At 41.3% G+C, this 25747-nt stretch overlaps 1 protein-coding gene across 1 annotated transcript in view; it reads left to right on the forward strand.

Annotated features, from left to right (window-relative positions):
• ctnnbl1 (catenin, beta like 1) overlaps positions 1 to 25747 on the forward strand; it is a 249430-nt gene that overhangs the window by 91826 nt on the left and 131857 nt on the right. The window contains exons 6-7 of the mRNA XM_068048127.1: positions 9077 to 9170; positions 22201 to 22292. Coding sequence (XP_067904228.1) covers positions 9077 to 9170; positions 22201 to 22292 — 186 coding nt within the window. The remainder of the gene's footprint in view (positions 1 to 9076; positions 9171 to 22200; positions 22293 to 25747) is intronic.

A 25747-nucleotide genomic window follows, 5' to 3' on the forward strand; every position in this document is an offset into this window, starting at 1 on the left:
CTAATTGCCCTTGAGAAGGTGGTGGTGAGCTGCCTTGAACCGCTGCAGTCCAGTGAGGTAGGTACACCCACAGTGCTGTTAGGAAGGGAGTTCCAGGATTTTGACCCAGTGACAGTGAAGGAATGGCGATATAGTTCCAAGCCAGGATGGTGTGTGAGTTGGAGGGGAACTTGCAGGTGGTGGTGTTCCCATGCATTTGCTGCCCTTGTCCTTCTAGTTGATAGAATTCACGGGTTTGGAAGGTGCTGTCTAAGGAGCCTTGGTGCGTTACTGCAGTGCATCTTGTAGATGGTACACATTGCAGCCACTGTGCGTCGGTGGTGGAGGGAGTGAATGTTTGTAGATGGGGTGCCAATCAAGCGGGCTGCTTTGTTCTGGATGGTGTCGAGCTTCTTGAGTGTTGTTGGAGCTGCACCCATCCAGGCAAGTGGAGAGTATTTCATCACACTCCTGACTTGTGCCTTGTAGATGGCGGACAGGCTTTGGGGAATCAGGAGGTGAGTTATTCGCTGCAGGATTCCGAGCCTCTGACCTGCTCTTGTAGCCATTGTATTTATATGGCTACTGCAATTCGGTTTCTGGTCAATGGTAGCTCCTAGGATGTTGATGGTGGGGAATTCAGTGATGGTAATGCTATTGAATGTCAAGGAGAGTTGGTTAGATTCTCTGTTGTTGGAGATGATCATTGCCTGGCACTTATGTGATGCGAATGTTTCTTGCCACTTATCAGCCAAAGCCTGGATATTTGTCCAGGCCTTGTTGCATTTCTGCACGGACTGCTTCAGTATCTGAGGAGTCACGAATGGTGCTGAGCATTGTGCAATCATCAGCGAACATCCCCATTTCTGACCTTATGATTGAAGGAAGGTCATTAACGCAGTAGCTGAAGATGTTTGGGCCTGGACACTACCCTGAGGAACTCCTGCAGTGATGTCCTGGAGCTGACATGATTGACCTCCAGCAAGCTCAATCATCATCCTTTGCACTCGATATGACCCCAACCAGTGGAGAGTTTTCCCCCTGATTCCCATTGACTTCAGTTTTGCTATGGCTCCTTGATGCCATACTCGGTCAAATGCTGCCATGATGTCAAGGGCAGTCATTTTCACTCCACCTCTTGAGTTCAGGTCTTTTGTCCATATTTGAGCCGAGGCTGTAATGTGGTCAGGATCTGAGTGGCCATGGCGGAACCCAAACTGAGCATCACTGATGAGGTTATTGTTAAGCAAGTGCCGCTTGATGGCACTGTTGATGACTTTACTGATGATTGAGAGTAGACTGGGGTGCTAATTGACCAGGTTGGACTTGTCCTGCTTTCTGTATACAGGACATACCTGGGCAATTTTCCACTTGCCGGTGTCACGTGGTTCTATGATAGGATTGATTAGTAGGTTTTTTTCTGGAATAAGGAGATGCAGCTGGAGGCACATTGTCGTTGACGGTTGCTGAGATCACAAAGACCTAAAAATTTCTGGTCAGGTGCCACGGGATATACTCAGAGCTTTCCCGTGGCATACTTTAGGCTTCAGGCATACTGGTAGGAGTAGTAGTGTGAGTATTGCAGCTGGTATTCTATGGAAAATTGATTATTGCAGATTCATTTTGATCAGCGCAGCCTTAAAATAAATACTTTTTTCAAAGTTTTTTCCAGAATAAATCTTTTGTATGTTTTGTTAGGCAGTGGCAACGAGCCCTGCATTTCTTTTTTCTATTACGCATCAAAGCTTCTGATGTGAAGGCTGCCAAACTGCAAGCTTTGGCTGAAGGCACATTGAGAATAGGGATTTCTACTTGGGTTGGCAGGAGAAAAGGAAAGCAGTAATAATTGAGCTTCAAAGCTGACCTGTTTGACCTTGAACCTAAACAGAAGTTTCAAAGCTCCAGGAATAGTTCCAACAAATCAGCAAACTGGGCGAATAGATTTGGAGTGTGTAAGCTTGAGTTTTAGATTTTATTTTAGCTTACTGTTAATAATCCAATTATGAAGCAAATTGTAACGTGGGTAGTTTACTAAGAATGAGCAAATTTGAATTTGTATAGCATCTCAGGATATCACAAAGCCCTTCAACACTAATAAATTACTTATGAGGTATAACTGCTTTTTTTTAGGTTATCAATTTGTGCATAGCAAGATTCCACCAACAACAGTGAGCTGATTGACCAGTTAATCATGAGGATTAAATATTGACCAGGACACCTGGAGAACTCTTTTTTTACTATTTCAAAGCATGCAATGGGAATTTTATGTCCATTTGCAGAGGCAGACGGGGCTTCAGTTTAATGTCTCATCTGGTAGATGGCAGGGCCAGCAGTGCAGCATTCTCTCACTAGTGCATTGAAGTATCAGCCTAGATTATGTTCTGCTATCATGGTGTGGGGTTTAAACACATAACTATCTGACAGTATTATAATAGTGTTTATTTCAATGTTGCAATGCACGAGCTGCAAAATTAAGCAACTACCTAGCACAAGGCCATGGGCTTTTCCCTAGACCTGCTTGCAACTTAAAGATCAACAGTCTTAAGACGATACCTGAGATTCCTCTTGAAATTATGAATATGTGGAATAGATTTTTAAACAAAAGAGTTAATGTTTCCTTGATTAACATCTTCTTTGGAAAACAAAAAAACACGATTGTAGGCTTGTTTTGGAGTGATATTGGGTTTATAAGGATACCCCCTACCCCCCCCCCCCCCCCCAAAACCACGGAGTGCACTGTTGCAGTCTTTGCAGATGCAATCAACACGATCCGTGATTTGACATGAATTTCAACTTTTTATGCACTATAGTTGCTGTACAAAGCAATGAACATGTTGAGCCTTGTTCAATCAGGAGTAACAGAGCTTTTAACAGTGTATTAAGTAAAATTACTGCTGAACAACCTTAATGGCCCTGAAAAATCTAATTTTACAAATGTGGAGTCTCATTTCCTCAAAGCATTTAAAAATTGCATGATTCTTAAAATCACTTTTTTAAAAGTTTATTTGATATTTCAGTGTCTCCTTTAACCCATGTGTATGCCCCAATCTTTCTTTTACTTTCTGTACTTGGATTAACATTGATGTTTACTTTATGCTTTGTTGTCTGTGAAAATTCTTCAATCTTATTGACTGATCAGCTTGCCTGATGTGTCCACTGTTGCTAGATGTCAGAGATCCCCTATCGATGATGTCAAATTCAAAGGAATAGAGAAAATCCATGCTCTAGAGCCTGCTAAATCTTTGTGGGCAGCTTTTTATGAGGTCAATGGCAAGTGGCATCCCTTCGCTGCTGACTGCAAAATCCAGGACATCGTGTTTAATAACTCAACTTCAACAACCCAGGCAAAATCTAATTTGCTACAACAATGCTAGAAGTCTGCAAACCGTTCACAAGGAGCTAATCAGATAAACTTGAAATTAACTATTTAAAACAAAATCCATTTTCCTCTGTGAAAAACAGATTATACTCTACAAATTATGCATGTGGGTTAACAGAGCTTACTTCATTCACAGCAAGACAGGCTGAACTGCTGACACAAAATGTGTTGGCCTTTTATACTCAGTTGCTTGTTATGAGATCATGGTGATTAGCTGAATAAAGAAGTCTTTTTAACCTATGGACACACAGGCACGTGGTTGAACACCTAGAGGTGGAAGATACAAAAAACATTCTGCAAATAATGGGGAATCAAGGGTCTGGTGAGAATGAGGAAGTTAAAGAAATCAGTATAAGTAAAGAAATAGTAATGGAAAAATTAATGGGACTAGGTGGTGACAAATCCCTCTGACCTGACGACCTGGATCCTAGGGTTTCAAAAGAGATAGTGAATGCATTGGTTTTGATCTTCTGGAATTCCTTAAATTCTAGAACAGTTCCCAAGGATTGGAAGGTAGCAAACAAAGCCCCACTATTTAAGAAAGAAGAAGAAAAAAAGGGGGTCTATAGGCCAATTAGCCTTTCATCAGTTGTAGACAAAATGCTTGAATTTATTGCTAGGGGCGTGGTAACAGGCCACTTAGAAAATCAAAACATAACGGAGTAGAGTCAGCACTGATTTATGAAAGGGAAATCGTGTTTGACAAATCTTAGTTTTTTGAGGACATAGCTAGTAGGATGGATAAGAGGAAGCCAGTGTTATCATGTATTTGGACTTTCAAAAAACATTTCATTAGGTGCTACACAAGAGGTTATTACACAAAATTAGGGCTCGTGGGATATGAAGGGTAATATATTAGCATGTATTGAGAATCGGTTAATGGACAGAAAACAGAGAGTAGGAATAAATGGGACATTTTTGGGTTGGCAGACTGTAACCAGCGGAGTACCGCAAGGATCAATACTTGAACCTCAATAATTTATAAGCTATATTAATGTCTTAGATGGGGGACTGAGTGTAACATACCCAAGTTTGCCGCTGATATGACTTTAGGTGGGAAAGTAATAAATAAGAACATGAAATAAGAGCAGGAGTAGGTCATTCAGCCCCTCAAACCTGTTCCACCATTCAATAAGATCATGGCTGATCTGTCCCAGGCCTCAAATCCTCTTCACATTCCTGCTCCACATAACCCTCGACTCCCGAAGATTTCAAAAATCTATTTGTTTATTCACTTAGAGATACAGCACTGAAACAGGCCCTTCGGCCCACCTGTGCTGACCAACAACCACCCATTTATACTAAGCCTACAGTAGTCCCATATTCCCTATCAACTACCTATACTAGGGGCAATTTTACAACGGCCAATTTACCTATCACCTGCAAGTGGGAGGAAACCGGAGCACCCGGCGAAGATTCACGCAGTCACAGGGAGAACATGCAAACTCCGCACAGGCAGTACCCAGAATCGAACCCAGGTCCCTGGAGCTGTGAGGCTGCGGTGCTAACCACTGCGCCACTCTGCTGCCTATCTACCTCCTCCTTAAATACCTAGCCTCCACAACTCTCTGAGGTAGAGAATTCCGGAGATTCACCACCCTCTGAGAGAAGAAATTCCTTTGCATCGCAGTTTTAAATGAGTGTCCCCTTATTCTGTAACTATGTCCCCTAGTTCGAGATTCCCCCACTAGTGGAAACATCTTCTTAACCCTGTCAAGCCCCCTCAGAATCTTGTACGCTTCAATAAGATAAATCATAAAGTAAGTGGCGAGGGGGATGCAAAGAGGCAGCAGAGGGATATAGGCATGTTGGTTGAGTGGGTAAGACCATGGCAGATGGAATACAATGTGATGAAGTGTGAAGTTATCCACTTTGGTAGGAAAAATTTAAAAAAAGATTTTTTTAAATGGTGAGAGACTGGGATATCTTTGTATTCAGATGGGCCTTGGTGTCTTTGTATATGAATCACAGCAAATGAACATGCTGGTACAGCAAGCAGTTAGGAAAGCGAATGGTGTGTTAGCCTTTATTGTAAAGGAATTGGAGTATAAGGTAAAACAGTCTTGTTGCGATTATAGCTGGCCTTGGTGAGACCACACCTTGAATACTGTGTACAGATTTGATCTCCTTAGATAAGGAAAAATATATTTAAAAGGGAATGCAGTCCAGATTCACAAAACCGATTCCTTGGATGAGGGGATTGTGCTTTGAGGAGCAATTGAGTAGACTCTACCTATATTCCCTTGCATTTAGAAGCATGATAGGTTATCTCATTGAATCATATGCAATTCTTATAGGGCTTGATAGGGTAGATACTGGGAGAATGTTTGCTTTGGCCATGGAGTCCAGAGCTGGGATCACAGTCTCAGAATAAAGGGTCGGCCATTTAGGACTGAGATGAGAAATTTCTTCACTGAAAGGGTTGTGGATCTTTGGACTTCTCTACTCCAGAGGGCTGTGGATGCTCAGTTGTTGAGTATGTTCAAGACAGGTCCATAGACTTTTAGGTTCTCAGGGAATTAAGGGATATGGGGGTAGTGAGGGAAGGTGGAGTTGCGGTAGATCAACCATGATCTTGTTGAATGACAGAGCAGGCTCAAAGGGCCAAAAGCCCTACTCCAACTCCTATTTATATGTAAAAGATCCTGTGTCACAATTAAAAGAAAAACAGGGAGCTTTTCTAATATCCTGGCGAATATACATATCTCAACCAATGCCGCCAACAACAGACTAACTGGTCATTTATCTCAATTGCCGTTTGTGGGACTTTACTGTGCCCAAATTAGCTGCTGTGTTCCCCTACATTCTAATAGTAACTACAGTTTAGACTGAGGATTGCTTAATGGACTGTAAACAGAGTGTAAAAATAAACTGGCTATTTTCGGAGTGGTAGGCTGTAACTGGTGGGAGTGCTGCAAGGATCAGTGTTTGGGCCTCAGCTATTTACAATCTATATCAGTGGCTTAGATGAGGGGACCGAGTGTAATATAGCCATGTTTTCTGCCTATACAAAGCTAGGTAGGAAAGCAAGCTGTGAGGAGGTCGCAGGGGATTGCAAAGGGGTATAGACAGGTTAAGTGAGTAGGTAAGAATGTGGCAGATGAAATGTAATGTAGAGAAATGTGAAGTTATCCATCTTGGTAGAAAAAATAGGATATCTCCTATTCATGTTCTCCTGCCTTTGCGCCATACTCATTTGATACCCTTGCAAAAATCTAGTGTTCTCAGCCTTGAAAGTTTCAATTGATCCATAATCTACAGCCTTTTGGGAAGAGAGTTCCAAATTTCTGCAACCCCTGGTGTGAAGAAGTGCCTCCTGACATCACTACTGAATGTTCTAACTCTAATTTTAAGATTACTTTCACCTTTTTCTGGAATCCTCCATCAGAGGTTATAATTTCTCTGTCTCTGTCTCTCTGTCCCATTGAATCCTTTTATCATTTTAAAAACCTCAATTAAATCACCCCTCAATGTCCTAATCTCAAGGGACTACAAGCAACCTAGCCTCATAATTTAACTGTTTAAACTTGATGTAGTCTGATGAATATGTGATGCATTTCCTCCAAGGTCAATATATCCTTAAGTAAATAAAAGCAAAATACTGCAGATGCTTGAAATCTGAAATAAAAACAGGAAATGCTGGAAATACTCAGCAGGTTTGGCAGCATCTGTGGAGAGAGAAGCAGAGTTAACGTTTCAGGTCAGTCATCCTTCATCAGAACTCTGGGTCACAACATATATTTTAATGTTTACCCAGTTACTGATACGGCCAATTATATTACTCTATTTTTATTTCAGAATAAAATGCACCAACCAGGTTTCTTTAATAAACAAAATTATTAATTTTTTATAAAACAAGACTTTTTCAATAAAGATGCAAAGCATTACCACAAAGATTTAAGTATGAAAGTTCCCTTTTAAATTAGCCCAACACACATGCACGCGTTCACGCACACGCGCGCGCGCACACACACACACACACACACACACACACACACACACCGGCTAAAGAAAAAATAAAGTTTTCTCTGCAGAGATTTCTTTACAAAAAAAGGCAAAACCATACTTTGGCCAAATATTTGTTAATTCCTGAAGGAAAAGGAGAAGGTATGGAATGGCATCAGTTGTCCTTTTATTCTGATGTCCCAAATAGCATATATGGCCTTAACTGGGATCTTTTAGAACAGTTCTCTTGAGGCAACGTTGAGGATTAGTCTGGCAGGCTTTCCTGGAGAAACATGGCATTAGGAGTTTGTTATCCCCTGGATTCTCAGGGTTTCTCAGAGATGGAGCAAGGATGGGCTGGGCACTTCTCTCAGCAGACTTACCCCCACTGACTTAAAACAATCCAAAACAAAACCAATTCTTGACCACCATAAATCTTGACACTACTTCTCTGTAAACAATTCTCCCTAGTCACCCAGGCTCCTGTTGTTTATTTAGCTTAAGACATGTGACATCCAGTAAGGGTTGTTTTTAAACAGAAAGCTCATCCACTGACCTTTTTTTAAAAAAAAAAATGGTCCAGCATCTATGGAATCATTTCAGTCTTCCAAATGAATCCATCTCCACAAACTTCAAACACGAGTCCTGAAAAAATATTTAAAAATGGAAGCATTTTCATAACTGGTGTGTTGCATAGAACTGAACACAGTGTGACCAGCTGAAAAGTTTTTGTGCTGCAGCTCCCTTGTAGTAAGGGCAGCACTCCATTAGCCTTTCTGCACCTGTCCACTAGCTTTTAGTGATTTGTGTACATGGCGACCCAAATTTTTTTGCTCCTTCACAGTTCCTAGTTTCTCACCATTTAGAACATACAAAATGGATGACCTCGCACTTCTGTACATTAAATTTTGTTTGCCACAGTTTTGCTCACTCATTAATTTGTCTATATCCCTTTGTAAATTCCTGCTCATGCCTGCACTATTTATTCTGCTCCTCATCTTGGTGTCAACTGCAAAATTGGATATACAACTTCCTATTCCTTCATTGACCTCATTGATAAATATGGTGACAGGCTGAGGCCCCAGTACAGATTTCAGGGGAACATCACTTGTCACAACCTGCACTGTTTCCCACTCTGTTCTCATTGCAAGTCCCTGCCATGGAGTCCTTCCAGGTGAGATAGGCACTTAGGCCATGTTAATGGTCTGGGCCAGGCAGCTAATGCAATCTGTTGTCTTACCACAGATACTGCACACCTCAAAGATGCTGTGCCCAACACTTAACAGTTTAAAGCACCACACTCAAAGGAGGTTGTGCCTCATTTTGTGCTTTATTATAGTAGTATAATCATGTGGCAAAAGCTGATGCTGGTGAATTGACAGAGAGAGGGAGGATTATCTCTGCAAGGGAGATTGTCTAATGAAGGTAGAATGCCTGTATTTTGGGTGCTTCCCCACAGGAGAGGCAACAATGGCTGCTGCTGTGTCCACTAAATTGGGTTCTTCACAACCAGCACACAGACATAAATTTCTGCAATCAGCAATCATCCATAGTTCCCATTTCCGTATGACCTGACAAACTACTCTCAAGTCAGTAGAATGCTGGCCAACCAGAAAATATCCGTGTTGACCTCTGATTCTTTTTGTAAGTGAATCATGTCTATCAGCAAAAATGTGTATAGTTTGTAGCATGTCATACATTCAGTATTAAAAGGATTAACAATTCATGCTGAAATAGCTTGTTGTAATGTTATCTGTTTCTACTTCAATTTAGTTGGAAGGACAAGTGGTAGCACTGCTAGTTCAGAACCTGGAACGATTGGACGAGACAGTGAAGGAAGAGGCAGATGGTGTTCACAACACATTAGGTATGTTGTTTTGCCTGAAATATTTTTTCCCCTGCAAAGCCTCTTGTAACGAGATTCATGACTAAGGGGCAATGCATCCGCCCTTATTTATGATGATCATGAAGTTAGATTGTAAGTGTGCTAGTCCTTATTTAAATCAAAAGGAAAGCATAGCTATCAGGCACGTAGAATTTAATTCTAGGGAAAACTGCATTCCAGTTCTAGAGATGAAGTATTCAGCAAACCTGAAGCATATAATTGGTGCATATGGAAAATGGTCATGCGTTTTATATTTGAGTATTTAAAGTCCAGGCAATATTTAAAGAATGTAATGAGATACTTTCTCAATTATAAGGTTACTGAACATCATTTCTAAAACATTTCCTTTTACATTGCATCCTATCTTTGGGTCATTGACAAAAGTATTGGAAGTGTGACAAAATAGAAAGTTGTATTTTGTGTTTTACCCAATAACTCACTTTTAATCCCTCATAAACATCTCTCTCCGAAACCCTTAAGGAACTGTGTTCTAAATGGGAAAAAATAGTTTATTTTTATGAAATGTTCAATTGGTTGGTTTCGTAAAAATTGCTAATGATACTAATTTTTTTTGGTGTTTACAGAAACAAATAAAAATGGGCCTTTCTGTTTTAATGGTCTCTCTGCTTCCCCACTCTCGTAATTCTCACTATCTAGTACTTCTCTGTGTGTCTGTCTCTCTGGTTCTCAAACACTTTATAATCTCTCTCGTCTCACTTTTTCTGTTAAGTCTATTTCGCACTGTTTTCTGTATAGCTCCCACTCTGCCACGTTTCTTCATTAATTTACTCAATTTGTTCACCTCATGCATAAACATGACAACTAACGTGGATGAATTTGATACTGCCACTTGTTGGGGAGAGGCCTTCCTGGAGGTGGCTACAATATGTGCAGGTGAGAGGAGGGCTGGGATTGGGAGGGAGGGGCTAAGAAGTGGGTTGTAGCCTTTGTGGGACCTGGCCAGGCTGAGGTTTTAAATCATGGTGGACTATGTTATTTCTGTGCAAGGAAGTAACGCCCTCTAATATCTGCTAATACCCTCTAATAGGCTGCATAAACACTCCAGATTTCTGTTATCACAACATATGGCTGCGTTAACATGAGTGTGAGAGAAAGTGGAGGGCCAAGATTTCTAGTAGGGGGTTGAGGCTGGGGTTGGGAGAGACTTGAAGAGTAGGAAGGAGGCTCTGGGTGTGGGGTACTATGACTGGGAAGGCTGCATCACCAAAGGTTGATGTTGGGAAGAAGTGGGGCTGATCAGTAGAAGACACCCAGCAGAGAGAATCTAATGTTGTGTCTTCGTGGGAAGGCTGCAACAGAAGCAAGTGGGGAATTGTTACATTCGGCATGTGCAAGGCAGCAAAGTAGTGAGAGGAGCTGAGGCCTAGGAAACGGGCTAGGGTGAATGGTGGGGGCATGGCCTGAAGCTGTAGTGTATAGAGTAGTCATTGTACAGCTGCTGTGAGAAGGCGAACAGGAGTACTCTGGACAGATTTAATTGGGAGGGAGTTGAGACAGGCTAGTTCGGGGAAGGAGCAGCGAAGACACTAGGCAGAGCAAGTTAAAATACCTGTGGTAAGGGAGTAGCAGGGCTGAAATTGAGTTTTATCATGGTGACCAAAATTAAATCAAAATATTTTTCCAACACTGGGATCTGATGGTCTGTGCCAACCATGTGATATTGGAGCAATCAGCAATGCTACATTGCTAATAGTGCAGATCTAGTTCAGGAGCATCACCGAAGGACATCTTTGATTGCAATTCCCTCCCTAAACCTCTCTGGCGCTCTACCTCTCTTTCCTCCTTTAAAGTGCTCCTTAAAACCTACCTCTGACCAAGCTTTTGGTCATCTACCCTAATATCTCCTTTCATGGTTCTGTGTGAGATTTTGCTTGGTAACGCTCTTATGGAAGCGCCTTGGCGCAGTTTACTACTTTAAAGGTGCTATATAAATGAAAGTTGCTGTTGTAAAAGTACTTAACAGATAGTCTGATGATGGTGTAATTGAATTTGTAATTCTGGCAATGCTGCAACTTTAAGACCCATCATTGCATTAGTGATTATTCAGTTTGCAAGCCAATAATTCACAAGCTCAGCACTGGCAACGCAATGATTGGAAATTGTGGATTCTGTGCAGCTGATAATTCTATAAGATTTTTGACCATGACTGCTGCATTGAGTTGGTGCTCAAGAAGCCTGAGCAAAATCACTGCCAGTGAAAACGAGAACCAATCAGGAGGAACTAGTCAATCTGTGAATTTAATTGGTTTTTCTAAATCCCATTACTTTCCATCGGAAATGTGCTACCGAGTATGTTTACTTGTTTTATGTTACCTTGGCTTATATTAGGAAAGAAGCAAAGCAATGTGGTTGTCAAGCCCAGTTAATCTTTTAGGATGGAAGGCCCAGTTGTATTATAAAATGAACCCACTAGTGGGAATACTAATGGGGATACTACCTGGGGACGCTAATTGTCTGTGACACCAGTTCGGCTGTTTGCACACTTCTATTACTTTTTTAATTTATTTCACTCACAGCACTCTACATCAGAATGTTTCACCTTCTTTGGCCTCATTTCAGTGAAGTGCTGAGAAAATTATCCTGACTTCCAGCATTTGTAGTGAAAGCATTTCAGGCTGGAAGCAGCAACTAGCCTATTTGAAATGAAGTGTTAAAATTGCATAAAACCTTTCTATAAGAATTTTAGAACATGTATGTATTATGTATTATTGGTCAATCTCTCTTGTGCTTTGTTTGCATGTAAGTTAGAGAATATGGTCACTCTCTTAACTGTCCCTTATGTCTTCATATTCTTGATCCTCTTTCTCTTCTCTCTATTACTCTCTTGCTTTCTTCCCTTTGATATGTCCTTCTGTTTCCTTCTCTGTTCTCAACCATTTCTCATTCTTTTGTTTCATATCGCATAATATAATGGAGAAAGGAACTCCCTTTTAATTTGAAGAGGAGAAGGAATTTCTTCTGAGGGTCGTTAATCTTTAGAATTTTCTTCCCAGAGAGCAGGGGAGGCTGGGTCATTGAATATATTCAATGCTGAGTTAGACAGATTTTTGATCTATAAGGGAGTCAAAGGTCATGGGGGGCAGGCAAGAAAGTGGAGTTAAGGCCACAATCAGATCAGCCATGATAACGAATAGCAGAGCAGGCTTGAGGACCTAGTCCTGCTCCTGTTTCTCATGTTCTTATACCAAGCAATGTAGGCTGCATTTGGAATGAGGGTTGTAGGGAAAATGTGGCCCGATTCTACTCATGTCCCTTACCCTTTTACTTTCCCACTTTCCATTCCTCTTCCGACTATTCCCACACTCTTGTGACTGTCCCTACCTCTTCTCCTTTGAACAAGTCACTGTCTTTGTAACCTCCCCTTACCCTTGCTCCATGGTCACTCATCTCATCCTAAAATTTCTATCCACTCTCCTTGCTGTTCCCAAGAGTTGTTGTTGAGAGGCTAAAGGCCCTCAACCCTTAAACAGTGTCCCTTGTCCTTCCTCTCTCTTTTCAAAGTTAATTGATGATAAAAAAAAATATTCCATCAGTACAATTGACTGGATGGTACTGATGTATCCTAGGAAATTAGGAAAACTGCACGTGCTTGGACTGCACAACTGTTCGCAGTCAGAGCTCTTGGCAAAACATTTAAGTCCAAGCCCAGGCTTTTGGGAGAGGTTAAAGCTTTCAAGTAAATACTTTAATAAAGTCTTTAAAAGCCATTGAATGGGTTAGTTTAACCATGGTACTGCAAAATATGTAATGTTTCTGATTTTTATTTGTTTGTTTAAACCCTTATTTTAGAGATTACGATTAATTTTTTAAAATGCTGAATGGAAACAAAAATTAGAATGTTTTGGAGGATTTGTGAATCCAGTGGCCAGATAGTAGGATTAAGGATAACATATGCTTTAAGCGTTAAAATAGTGTCAATTGTGTGATGTGATGCTGTTTACATTTAAAATATCTGTCACCATGCCAGCTACAGATAGAGACAGACACCAGGAGACATGGTGAGAATGGTGCAGGTTGATTTGCCCTTGCATGTCTTTTCTCTGTTCATTGAGCTTTTTCGGCTGCCGAGCTGAAATTCAGTAATCAAGGGTGAGTGCATGAAGCACTATTGTGTAGTGCAATAAACAAAAACAATATACAAATGGATCATGTTTCTTATTTTTCATCCTGTTTAATGATTAAATTAGTGAGGGGTTCTTTTTGGCATGGTAAATGTGGCTTCTTATTGCTTTTGTACCATTTAAGAATTGTAAAACAATTTTCGTATGAGTCTGCCAAGCAGTCATTAGGTAATTATATTTTTTATTGCTTTTTATTATTACAGTTTAATATTGAGAACATTAAACTGATAAATATTGTATGGTTTTGTGGTGAAATATGTGTTCAGTTACTTACAGAACAATGTGTTAACGATAGATTTTGTTTAAAGAGTTTATTCATGTTAATCACAAAATGTATGGTTCAGTGCCCAACCAATAAATGATAGGCCAGAATCTCAAATCTCTTGTTTTGGGAGAAGAATATCGCCAGGTTTCTATAGGAAAAGCCAAGAACAAACAAATTTACAGTTGTTCTCTATTCAGTTTACCCAGTGTCAGGTTGCACAATCTGTATTCATTTTGTAGATGAAAAGTTGGAATAGGTCAATACTGTTTTAATTTCCACAACCTGCTTTAGATACTAGGATTTTTAAAACTTTGGAAAGGTATAAAGTTCTTCTGAATTGATTTATTTTTGGGGACAGAGGTGAAGCAGAAGTATAGAACGCATGTCTCCAATTGAGATTGCTCAAAAATGTGTAACTGCTTGTGGCATTCATAAAGGGGTATTTTATTTGATGGCATTCTGCTGGTCACCAGTGTTTCAATTTGGTCCCTGTAGTTCAGTGCTGAAATTGATCTCTGTTTCTTACACAGCTGGCAGGACTGGATCATTCTTTACATTTTGCCAGATTTCTGCCATGAGTGTATATCATATTAATGAAAAATCAATAGCCTAAAAATTGCCTCATTAAAATCATTTCTTGTGTGAGTCTGTCTGCACATATGCAAACCCATCTGTGTATACATTTAGCACAGGGAATGAAGTGTGGGTTCTGTATGACACATTGTTTTATAATGCATCAGGTTGATCCAAATAGCTTGGCCTGGATGCTTGTGATGTTTGGGTTTTTCAAAGCTGCTTATGGGTGGGGGTATTTTACTGGCTGTCAAGATGAGCGATGAACAACTTAATTTTTTATGAGAAAAAGGCTAACGATAATATAGAAGGGAATGCTAAGGGCTTTTATAAGTATAAAAAGTAAAAGCGAGGGATCAAACTGTTCAGGGACGAAGGGAACAATTTTGTGCAAGGTAATAGTATGGTAGAGATTTAAATATTGCAGCAATTTCCACAGATGATGAAGTATGAGTGTAGGCTGATTAGAGAAGGATGAGGACCAAATGTTTCTTGAGGTGATTAGATAAACGGAATGTATGAATGGATTTTCAGGAAATGTTTGATTAGGTGTCTCATAGGAGACGTGTTACAAAAATGGCATATAATACAAGAGGAAATGAAGCAGCATGAATAGAAAATTGTTTCCTGTCCCTCAACCAATGAGCGAGGATTAATGAGTATTGCTCAGATTGGAGAATTGTTTAAGGTGCCGTAGCCTAGGGGTCAGTGTTGGGTCCATTTTTGTTGTAGATGATTTGACATGGGCATGATATCAAAATGTGTCTGACAGGAAAGTAGCGAGGACGACTGTAAAGGACTTTGGGAGGATATAGAGGTTATCATAACGTTACAAGTAGCAGATGCAATTTAATGTGGGAAAAGTGAGAGATTGTACATATTGGGAGAAAACCAGGAATATATAGTGCATATAGATTTTCAGGTTATATTTCATAAGATAGCTCAAGAGGCTTGTTACAGAAATTCAGGTGAGTTGTCTAAGAGGAAATGTATCAGAATGGGTAGCAAGTTACTTGGCAGAACATAGTGGAAAGATATTGAAGGGTATGGCAGAGCAAAGAGACATAGTGATTCAAATATATAATTCCATGAAAGTGTGAATAAAGATGCATAGAATAAACAAAGACAGCTATTTAAAGATACATGGGATAATCAAGAACGACGAGCATGGAATTGTTGAATGTAATTCATTTTTGGCATTGGGGCATCTTGAAGTGACTGATTTCATAGCTTTATTAGTCCATCTGAGATAGCTATTAAAAAGGTCAGTAGCATTTTGGGCTTTTAATAGGGGCACAGAGTGCAAGCGAAAAGAGATTATAGTAACTTCATACCAATGTGCAGTTTTGGGTACACCATTACAGAAAGAACATTAATGTCATCGTGAGCATGCAGCATAGATTCGCCAGGGGTGAGAATTTATAGTTGTAAGCTAAGACGTGAGGTATTGGGACTCGTTCCACATGAGCAAAAAAGATTAACAGGTTATTGAATAGTTGTTTTTAAAATCATATCAGGTGGTGATGGGTGTTTTGAACAAGACCATTTCCTTTGATTAAGGAGTCAGTGAAGATGAAGGTTAGGAGAATTTTGTTTAACACTGAGTCATTCAACATGAAAAAAATTGCCACAGGAAATCGTTGTGGCAGGGGCCATTGCACCTTTTTAAGGAAAATGCCAATAAACATTTGAAACAGTAAAATACAAGACAATGAGACAAGTTTGTGATTTCTCTAAGCAAAAAGCCAGCACAGATGTGATGAGTTGAATGGTGTCCCCCTGTGATGTAAACATTTATGGTTTTACAGATGCACTACAGAGCTCTCACATCTTTCCAAATGTACACTTCAACCCCAAACTCAATGCAACACCTCTTTGCAAGTCTGCATGATTGGTGATATTCAGTAATGTTTAATTTAGGAAAGAGAAGAAAGTTACCAATTTGAATCCACTTTAGTCACGAGATTCAGGTTTGTAGAATTTGGATTCTGTTGTATTTAATGGATGTGAATCTTGGTCTTTGCTGTGTGATAGTTGTTCATATTGACAGGTCTGAGCTTTTCCCAACTGTACAGCCAAATTTGAACTGCTGGGAAATTTGCAGTTACTGCTACTTAGCTCATGTCATTTACAGGGAAACTTGACACTTGATCCTTAACGAGAAACACTCAGTTCATTACAGTATAAATGTGTCCCTTCAGAACCGAAAGGCTTTGCTTCAGTGTAGATCTCTTGAATTTCTCCAGACAAGTATCGAGTTTGTAAAATCCGGATGCAAATTGGATCTGCGTATAATGCATATATTGCTACTTTGCTCTTTTTTCCTCCTTTCTTCCCCTACCAATAAAATAAATTATCATTGACCTGGACAGCACATTTGAACTGTATATTTGCAATGCAGTCTACATCAGTAACTGGCTATGTGCACCTTTCTTTCATAGCTCCCTATTATTGCAGGAACTCTGGTATGCTACAGGGAATATGAGACTTGGGCAGGTTGTACATATGTTCTAACTATGCTGGTGGCCAAGAAATAATGAATTATAATTGTCAAAGGGTTTAAATCCAGAATTAGTATTCCATTGGCTCCTCTATATTATTGTGTTTGGAGAGTAACAGCTGCATAGCATCTCTCTTAAAGAATATTTTTGTCGCAATTCTTTTGCATGCACTCAGTAGATGTGTCTTAGTAGTGGGAGCTACTTGCATCCATGTTGCAATGCCCAGTAAAGACAACATATTCCTACTTTTAAAATACAAACATTATTCAAGGTGGACTCTTTAAAATTGACTTTACCTTTAAAAAAAAAATTGGACAATGCTGCAAATGGTGGCTGCAAATGATGGCCGCCAAAGGCTAGATGACCTGGCCTGTGTATTTGATCATTGCCTCACTGTCTGTTAAGGACAAAAGGATATATTCCAGGCTTAAAGGTGTCATTTGCACCCATCCTGAAACCATCAAGAGACATTCCGGAATTGAATGGGTTCTTCTGAAACAAAGAATGTTGGAAGTGGCTATATCATAACTGGATTCTACTCATCCAGACATTAATGGAAGACCATTGATTACACATCCTGGTCCATTGTCTGGTCACAATAGGAGAGAAGGCCATGTGTTTCCTAACAGAAGCTAATGTGAGAGATGTATACCTTAAAAGGTCGCTCTCTGGAGGGAGAGGGGAGATCACAGAAGGCAGTACAGCTAGGGGTTGTGGAAAGATCCAGCCAAAACACAGAAGGAGCCCTGTTGCAAATTTAACACTTCAACTTGGTGCAGCAGAAATCTGGAAGTCTGAAATCTTAACCACCAGAAATCTGTAACACCCCAACAAACAACCCAGGTCTGCATCTTTAAAAAAAATTCAATAGATTTACGGTAAAGCATGAACACCTACCGCACCTGGAACCCTTACCTCTTCCTTCTGTCTATCCTCTCTTAAGAGTGCAGGTGTGAGTGATTGCCTGCGTGACTGGTGTTACGAGCATTTCGGGGAATGAATATTGTTCAATAAATAGTTAATCATCTGTTTTAAACCTACAAGAAAAACTGTCACTGTGTGTTTATTTGTTAAGTAAAACACTCTGGTGGGGGGTGGGGGTGGGGGTGCGTGGCGGGTGTGAGGACTAACTCATTATTTTAAACAAAACGTGATTGCGGTCAGTTGGGAGGTGAACAGTGGGAACTACCCACACCCTGACCATCTGTCCATAACAAATTGGGGGTTCAAAGCCAGGGATTCTGAACAATCAGACTAAAGGCGAGAGTTGGAAAAGGGAGGGTAGTTGACCTCTAAAGCTATGGGAAATTGAACAGACAGGTTTTCTCCTATCAATCTTTTTTTTTCTCTACGGTGCTAGAAACAAAAGATATGGCACATTTAATGCTGAAGAGTTTGTAGAGTAGGGAGACATATCCCATGATAAGTTAAATAAATTAAGTATTGAAGATTTAAAAAGCTTAGCTGTCAAGGTGAGTCACTTTCAAATAAAAAGCAAAGAAACCTGAAATGGTGAAGACCATTTTAAATTTATCCCTGAGCCTGAAGAATAAAGCATGGAATTAGAGTCTGAAAAGATAATCCTAACTGGAATTCAGTTGCAAAGGGAAGAGATGTTAAATGAGAGAAAATGCAATTAGAAAAGGAAAAAGGAGGGGAGTTAACACTTCAAAAGGAAAAGGAGAAGAGAGAGATTTAGCTGCAAAAGGAAAGAGATGAAAGAGAATTTCAGTTGAAAATAGAGGAAATATAATTGCAGAGGAGAAGAAAGAGAGGAAGCAGTGGGAAAGATTACAGAGACGTCACCCAAAAGCAGAACAAAGGGCTTCCTGGCAAATGCTTGAAGATTCCTTTAGTTAAAGATTACCTACAGAGTAAGTCAGTCACCAGGGTAGTGATAGTTGGGGTCATTTCAAACTTACCAATGCAGGGGGTTGACCTGTTGCTGGGCACTGACATGGCAGGAAGCACAGTTTTGGATCCAGAGCAGTTCACAGAGATTAGAAAAATTGAGGGGAATAAGCAAAATTCTGCACAGTTGCAGAGGCCGAGGAACAGGGGCGGCGCAGTGGTTAGCACCGCAGCCTCACAGCTCCAGGGACCCGGGTTCAATTCTGGGTACTGCCTGTGCGGAGTTTGCAAGTTCTCCCTGTGTCTGCGTGGATTTCCTCCGGGTGCTCCGGTTTCCTCCCACATCCCAAAGACTTGCAGGTTGATAGGTTAATTGGCCATTATAAATTGCCCCTAGTATAGGTAGGTGGTAGGGAAATATATAGGTGGGGATGTGGTAGGAATATGGGATTAGTGTAGGATTAGTATAAATGGGTGGTTGATGGTCGGCACAGACTCGGTGGGCCGAAGGGCCTGTTTCAGTGCTGTATCTCAAAAAAAAAAAGAAGTCCCAGAAATCGCACAGGGTGGAGTAGGCCAAGTAAAGATAAAGGAGGTTAAAGGAGAGCCAGTGGAATTTAAAGAGGCCGAGATGGAGCCAGAGAAAAGAAAAGGAGCCAAGACAAAAGCAGCCGAGGTTGAAGGGAGTGCACCAGATGTATGCTTAGCAGAAACCTCCTTTAAAGATTTCAACAGAGATGAGAAAAGTTCCCAAACAGCAAGCCAAAAGTGAGGGAGATGCCTCACCAAGCTAAAATGCCACAGGGAGTGCAGCAGAAGTTGGACAACCACCTGTGAGCATTAATGTCCCAGAGGGCATGGGACAGATTGGGGGAGAAATCATGGTCAAAGTAAAGGGAAACTGTAAGTCATAATGCCCGAAGTTAAACAGCACTTGTAAAAGCTGCAAGAACAACAAAATGGGGTCAATGTGGATTAGCTCACTGAAGAATCAGTCAGGTTCTAAATCCAAAGCTAACCGAACCCAGCACATTAGATTCAGAACCCACTAAGGACAGAGTGAAAAAGGAGAACTCAAACACCTCACAGCAGCTAAAAAACAGTTTACCACCCACCATCGCCCTAAATATATGAATTATCAATGTGCCAGAGCCTGAACTATTAAAGCCTTGTGTTGTGGAAGCATCAGGTAAGGTGCTAAGGCCTGTACAGGCAGTGAAATATGAAAACAGCCAGGAACAATGCAGTAATACAAATTTGCACATTCCATCAGTCTCCCAAAGTACTGCAAACAGATGCTAGAGAAATCCAACCCCATTCAACACCACATAAGTAGGATTTAAAAGTGGGAAATGAATAGAAAGCACCAAGTTTTCTAAACAGAAACTTTCCTGGCAAAAACTACACTGCCCAAAATGGAAATTCAATTATAATTTTGTCTCATCCAAACCTGATCAAGAAATGGCTGTTGCAGACAATGCCAGCTGTAGCAGTTGTAAAATTGAGGTGTAGATGTTAGAATGAGTGCAGATGTGTGTTCATGATTCTCTTACTTTACCCTGAAAACAATGTTTTTTTTAAAAAAAAAAGTAATCAAGATTCCTTTTTTCCCCCTTGTGGCGAGTTGTGTCATGCCCAATAAAGACACATCATCGTCCTACTTTTAAGATATGAACTTTATTCAAGGTGCGGTGTTTAAAATTGACTTTACCTTTAAAAAAGAAGTGGACAATGCTGCAAAAGATGGTCGTCGAAGGCCAGATGACTTGGCCTGTGAATTTGAACATTGCTTCACTGTTCAGGGCAAAAGGATACATTCTAGACTAAAAGCTGTCATTTAAATGCATCCTGAGACCATCAAGAGACGTCTCTGAATTGAATGGGTTTTTCGGAAACAAAGAAAGTTTGAAGTAGCCATATTATAACTGGATTATATTTATCCAGACATTAATGGTTGGCCATTGATTCCACATCCTGTTCCATTGTGTGGTCAGAACAGGGGAGAAGACCATGCATCTCCTAACACAAGCTAATGAGAGATTTTTACCTCAAAAAGGTAGCTCTCTGGGGGGAAGAGGGAAGACCACAGCAACATCACAGAAGGCAGTACAGCCAAAGGCTGTGGAAAGATCCAGCCAAAACAAAGAAGGAGGCCTGTTGTGAATTCTACCTTTCAACTTGGTGCAGCAGGGAACAGAAAGTGACCCACCACCTCCAGTCTGAAATTTTAACCATCAGAAATCTTCAAGTCAAGACTACAAACAGCCCAGGCCTGCATCTTTAAAAATAGACCTTACCCTTTTCCTTCTATTTGTCATCTCTTGAGAATGCATGTAAGAGTGAATGTGTGCTTGAGCGGTGTTGCAAACATTTTGGGGAATGAATATTGTTCAATAAATAGTTAATCTTCTGTTTTAAACCTGTCATGGTCTGTTTTTTTGGCAAGTAAAACACTCAGGTGGGGGCATGGGGGGGAGCTCATTTTAAACAAAACATGATTGCGCTCAGTTGGGAGGTGAACAGTGGAACCACCCACACCCCTTGCCACATGTCCCTAACAAAGTGATAAAGTACTTTTCATAGTTGGAGGGAATTGTCTCTTGAATAAATTCCCACTGATGTGGGTTGTTCAAAGCAAACTGCAGATGACCACTTCCCCTCAGAACAAAATTCCTGTTAATCAATAGAAATGTGCAGTTTATAATCAAAATATCTAGTGCACTAATGCTTCCTCCTGCCTTTCACTGACTCAACTTCAGTTGACAACTGTGTGCCCTCATGTCAGGGACACCATGAGGTAGACTTCCCCCAGACCTCAAGGAGAAGTTAGGGGCCTGTTCCGGTTAGCCAACAGAAGGCCTGGGGTAACTTGTTAGAGAAACTTTGAAGCCTGTTTGTGAAGAAGACACTGAGACTAGGATGCTTTGGTGGAGATGGTTTGTTTATTGCTTGCCACGGAGCTTATTTTCCACTCCTAACAATACCCAGCCAGTGCTGGCTGGCTCTTTAGTTAATTGCACTCCAATTGCATATATAATCAACACCAACACTTGTTCACCCTAATTACTTTCAGTTACTAGCTATTTAACATCCATTAACAGAACTTATTAGACACCATCAAAACATTGCTGCATCCACAATGGTGGCAGCATTTGGGTGTGTAGGTCATTGCCAAATGTTTTGGAGGGTTACTGCAAAGTTTCTGCTGGGCGGGAAGCTTGAAAATTCACCCCTTATCTCCAAGGAATTTTGGTTAATTGAGGCTTTAGTAAATCTGCACAATCTCCTTTTGTAATTTTGTGCTGTAATGTAATCTTTTCTGCTTCAATAAAACGTTCAGTTTGTGAAGAAACCGCTTCTGATCAGCTGTCCACACCTTTGGACAGTTTCTGGATTAGCTATGAAAAATGGCATGTGTTATTCAAATTTTGTAAAATAATGTTTTAAGATGTATATGTATAAAAACCAAGTTGACCTAAGTAGCTAACTTCAAATTAATATGTGTTTTTTAAAGGAGAGAATGGAGGGAAGCCTCATTTAAATGTTCTGCTTGAAAGAAGCAGACACATGCTTCCCCAAGAGCTCAGCTATATGCAGTAGGTCAGCAAAAGGTTTATTGTCTCTCTTAATTCGCTTCTGAATTGTGTCTTCACTATGCCTTCTCTTTTTTTTTCACATAGCTATTATAGAGAACTTGGCCGAATTTCGCCCTGAAATGTGCACTGAAGCAGCTCAGCAAGGTCTTCTGCAGTGGATGTTGAAGCGAATAAAGGTATCACTTGATTAAAATGAAGTATTTAATAAAAAATGTTTTAAAGTTCCAAATAACCTTTAAAAAAAATTGTTCTTGGGAATATTGATGTTGCTGGCGAGGTTGACATTTATTGTCTATCCCTGGTTGCCCATGAAATGGTTGTGGTGGGGTGCCTTTTGGACCTGCTATTGTCAGTGTGGTGAAGGTGCTTCAACAATGCTATTAGTTAGGAACTGACAAGATTTTAACCCAATAACAATGAATAGCTGGCAATATATGTCTAAGGTTGGATGGGAACTTGAAAGTGATGGTGTTCCCATGCACCTGCTGCTGTAGTGCATCTGTAGATAGTACACACTGCAGTCAGGGTATGTCTGTGGTGGAGGGGGGTACATGTTTAGGGTTTTAGATTGCAAGCAAAAAATTACATTGACTTATATTTTTGGTCAATGTTTCTTTATCACCTGGCAGGGAGAGACCATGAAGTTGGTTCTCGAAGTTCCAGTGTAAGTTTGGACTTGCAGGTTTGTTTGTTTTTGGGTGGGGATCAGTGCTGCCTTTTGCCCTGTTTGTGTTGGAGTTCTCCCATAGTTGGTGCATCGTCGTTCTGGCTCAGGCTTTAGTACCTGTCCGGTGAAGACTTAAGCTATGGCTGCAAACAAATCCTGAGCTCCAAGCCAAGGGGTGCAAAACACCATTAAGGTGACAGTATAAAACAGCAAAGGAGGTGCACCCATGGACTTTCTCATTAAGCAAATCCTTTTTGACTGCTCAGAATTTGAAGCCTTGGACGACATCTGCCTGTAGGACTTTCCCAGCATCAGATACTCGGATGTGAAGTCTAAAAATGTCACTGGATATGTGAAACTCATGAAGGTGTTAAAGGAGAGAGGAAACCAGGCGCTGATGTCGATCCTTCTGGTGGAGCCGCTGTTTGCACTGCTATCGCAATGGAACCATATTGTGACCATTCATCTTTACATCCCCATGTTCCTGTTGTAGATGTGCTCACTTACCTCGCCAGGTACATTGAGGTGGCTGGAAACAGCACTGAGGTCAAGTATCGTTCAGGATTTGGACCAGGAGATGGCAGATCAAGGTGATCGCGAAGGTGGACACCAACAGAGCAATCCTCCACCCTCCCTCCAGCTTTGCTATCAGGAGAGGTTGGAGCTACTTGGTCTTTGCAGGGGTAGCCCAGAGTTCGTTGCACCTGCGGCAATTCTGGACACTTGACAGCCATCTGCAAGAACTGCAAACAGGAAGGCTACCAGACAAAGTAAGCATTGCAACCTCTGTGGTGGAGCAGGCCACTTCTACAAAACCTGCCCAACACGCTGCCTCAGTAATGCACAGGTGGCTAGAATCAAGGAGGTGCACAAGGAAGGAGTGACAAACATGGCTGCTGCAAAGGAGACCAGCAACCCTGTCCCCAGCATGACAAAGAAGAACACAGGACCAAGGAAAGAGATACTGCAGCAAGCTACCAGATGCCAACACTGTGTCCTGAGCTGCCACCTGAACATACAATCTGTGGAAGAGGAGCGAGCAGAAGAGCAACCAGGTATGTGGCGAATGTTAAGAGGAAGAAGGCCCACAAAAGGGAGCAAGCCAACGCCCAAACCAGTGGCAAAAGGCAGCTCATGTCTGAAAGGGAATTGCAGCGGTGGCTCCTCACTGGATGAGGAAGGGCAAAAAAGACAACACCAGTGGAAAAATGCGGAGGAGCTAGAGGAGAGAGCTCCCCCCACCCCAACTCTGAAACACAAAGCAGAAAAATCCAATCCCAAAGCGCTGAGTGCAGTGAGCCATCCTGTGCACCCCAGCTCTGGGAAACTGGGATTAGTGGAGCGCCCAGCACATCCCAGCTCCGGGAAAACGAGAGCAGCAACATCCTCGATGAGGAACAGAGGGAAAAGCAGCATAAAAGGTGGCCAGCCCAAACTTCCCTGCTTGCATGACCCCTCTCCAATGTCAACCCAGCCATGGGAGACCAAGACAGTTTTCTCAGCCCAACAACATTGCAACAGTTTGTGAATTCTATGGGTATGCAGGGACATACCCAAGGGCTGGGACTAGCACTAACAACTGGATTGGTAAACGGCAAACAAATTCTAATGGGTCCAAAGATTGCCTCCATTAACATGTATGGCATTAAGGCCACTACGCTATGTGCTTCGCCAAGGTCAAAGTTAACCTGCTGTTTCTGCAGGAGTGTGGAATAATGCACCTCAGCACCTACAGGCAACAGTTGTGATGGTGGTCCCACAGGCCATCAATCTGGTCAGAAGGAAACGATTCCCATTCCTCCAGCCTAGGTATTCTGCTGCAGGGCAGCAACTTCAGCTTTTCCGAAGTTATAGACGTGGGCAGTCGCCTTCTTGTAGCAGATGTAACGTACAAAAGCACACTGCTCCGGTTAATCAAAGTGTGCGCCTTGGTTCTAAAGAGCGAGTGACTGACCGGCCTACAGCAGCTCCCACTGCTGTTGGTGATATCCAGGTCGGTCATTCTAGGCGGTGACTTCAACTGCATCATCGATACAGCTGGAAAATCCAGCAGGGCCAACAGCAAACTGGACGCCATGTCCAGACTCTTGCTGGAAGCGGTAGAAGATACCAAGCTACACAATGTCTTCAACCCTGCAGACAGAGCGCTGTGTAGATACATCTGGTTGAGGGAAGATGGGTCTATCTGTTCCACGATAGACTTACTGTTTGTGTCCCGAGCGCTCACTGTCAGATCTACTGACGTCAAGCCGGTGTTCTTCTCTGACCACTGCTTCCTACTGGCTGACTCTGACTTACAGGAAGACCACAGGGTTGGCAGAGGGACATGGAAGCTGAATGTGAAACTGTTGACCCCAGAGAACATCGAAGAACTCAAAAGGGATTATAAAGATTGGAAAGACGCTGGCGTAGTGCTAATGTCACTGGACTATAATAGAGGCCCAGGCTAATGCCCTGGGACAGGGATTAAAATCCCACCACGGCAGCTGGTGGAATTTAAATCTAATTAATAAATTCAATTAATAATAATTATAATTGAAAGCTAGTCTCCGTAATGGTGCCATGAAGCTATCATTGTCATAAGTCAGGCACGAAGGTAGCAGCTCGTGACTAAATGCTGTTCGAGACAGAGTGTGAGCTTGGGAATTTGGTGTGGTGAGGGAAGAGATGCTGTTCTGACCTTTTACAAAAAAAAAGGAGCGGTCTGAGAAAGGGAGCTGGAGACCAGCTGTGAGATGAGAAAGCAAAAGCCTGGAAGCATTAATTAGGTGAGTGGTTGGTGAGTTTCAATTTTTTTCTCACTAAACAGGGGCAGTAGTTTAACTGGTACTTAAGAGATATTTGTATTGCATTAAATTTATAGCTTAACTAGTTAAACTAATTGATAGAACTAATAATTGTTGAGTGATATTTCTGAATCTAATTTGTTAAATAAAACACAGTAAAGATGGCAGGGCGGATGAT

Source organism: Heterodontus francisci, chromosome 16 (assembly GCF_036365525.1).
Source record: "Heterodontus francisci isolate sHetFra1 chromosome 16, sHetFra1.hap1, whole genome shotgun sequence".
In the NCBI taxonomy this organism is placed as follows: Eukaryota; Metazoa; Chordata; class Chondrichthyes; order Heterodontiformes; family Heterodontidae; genus Heterodontus; species Heterodontus francisci.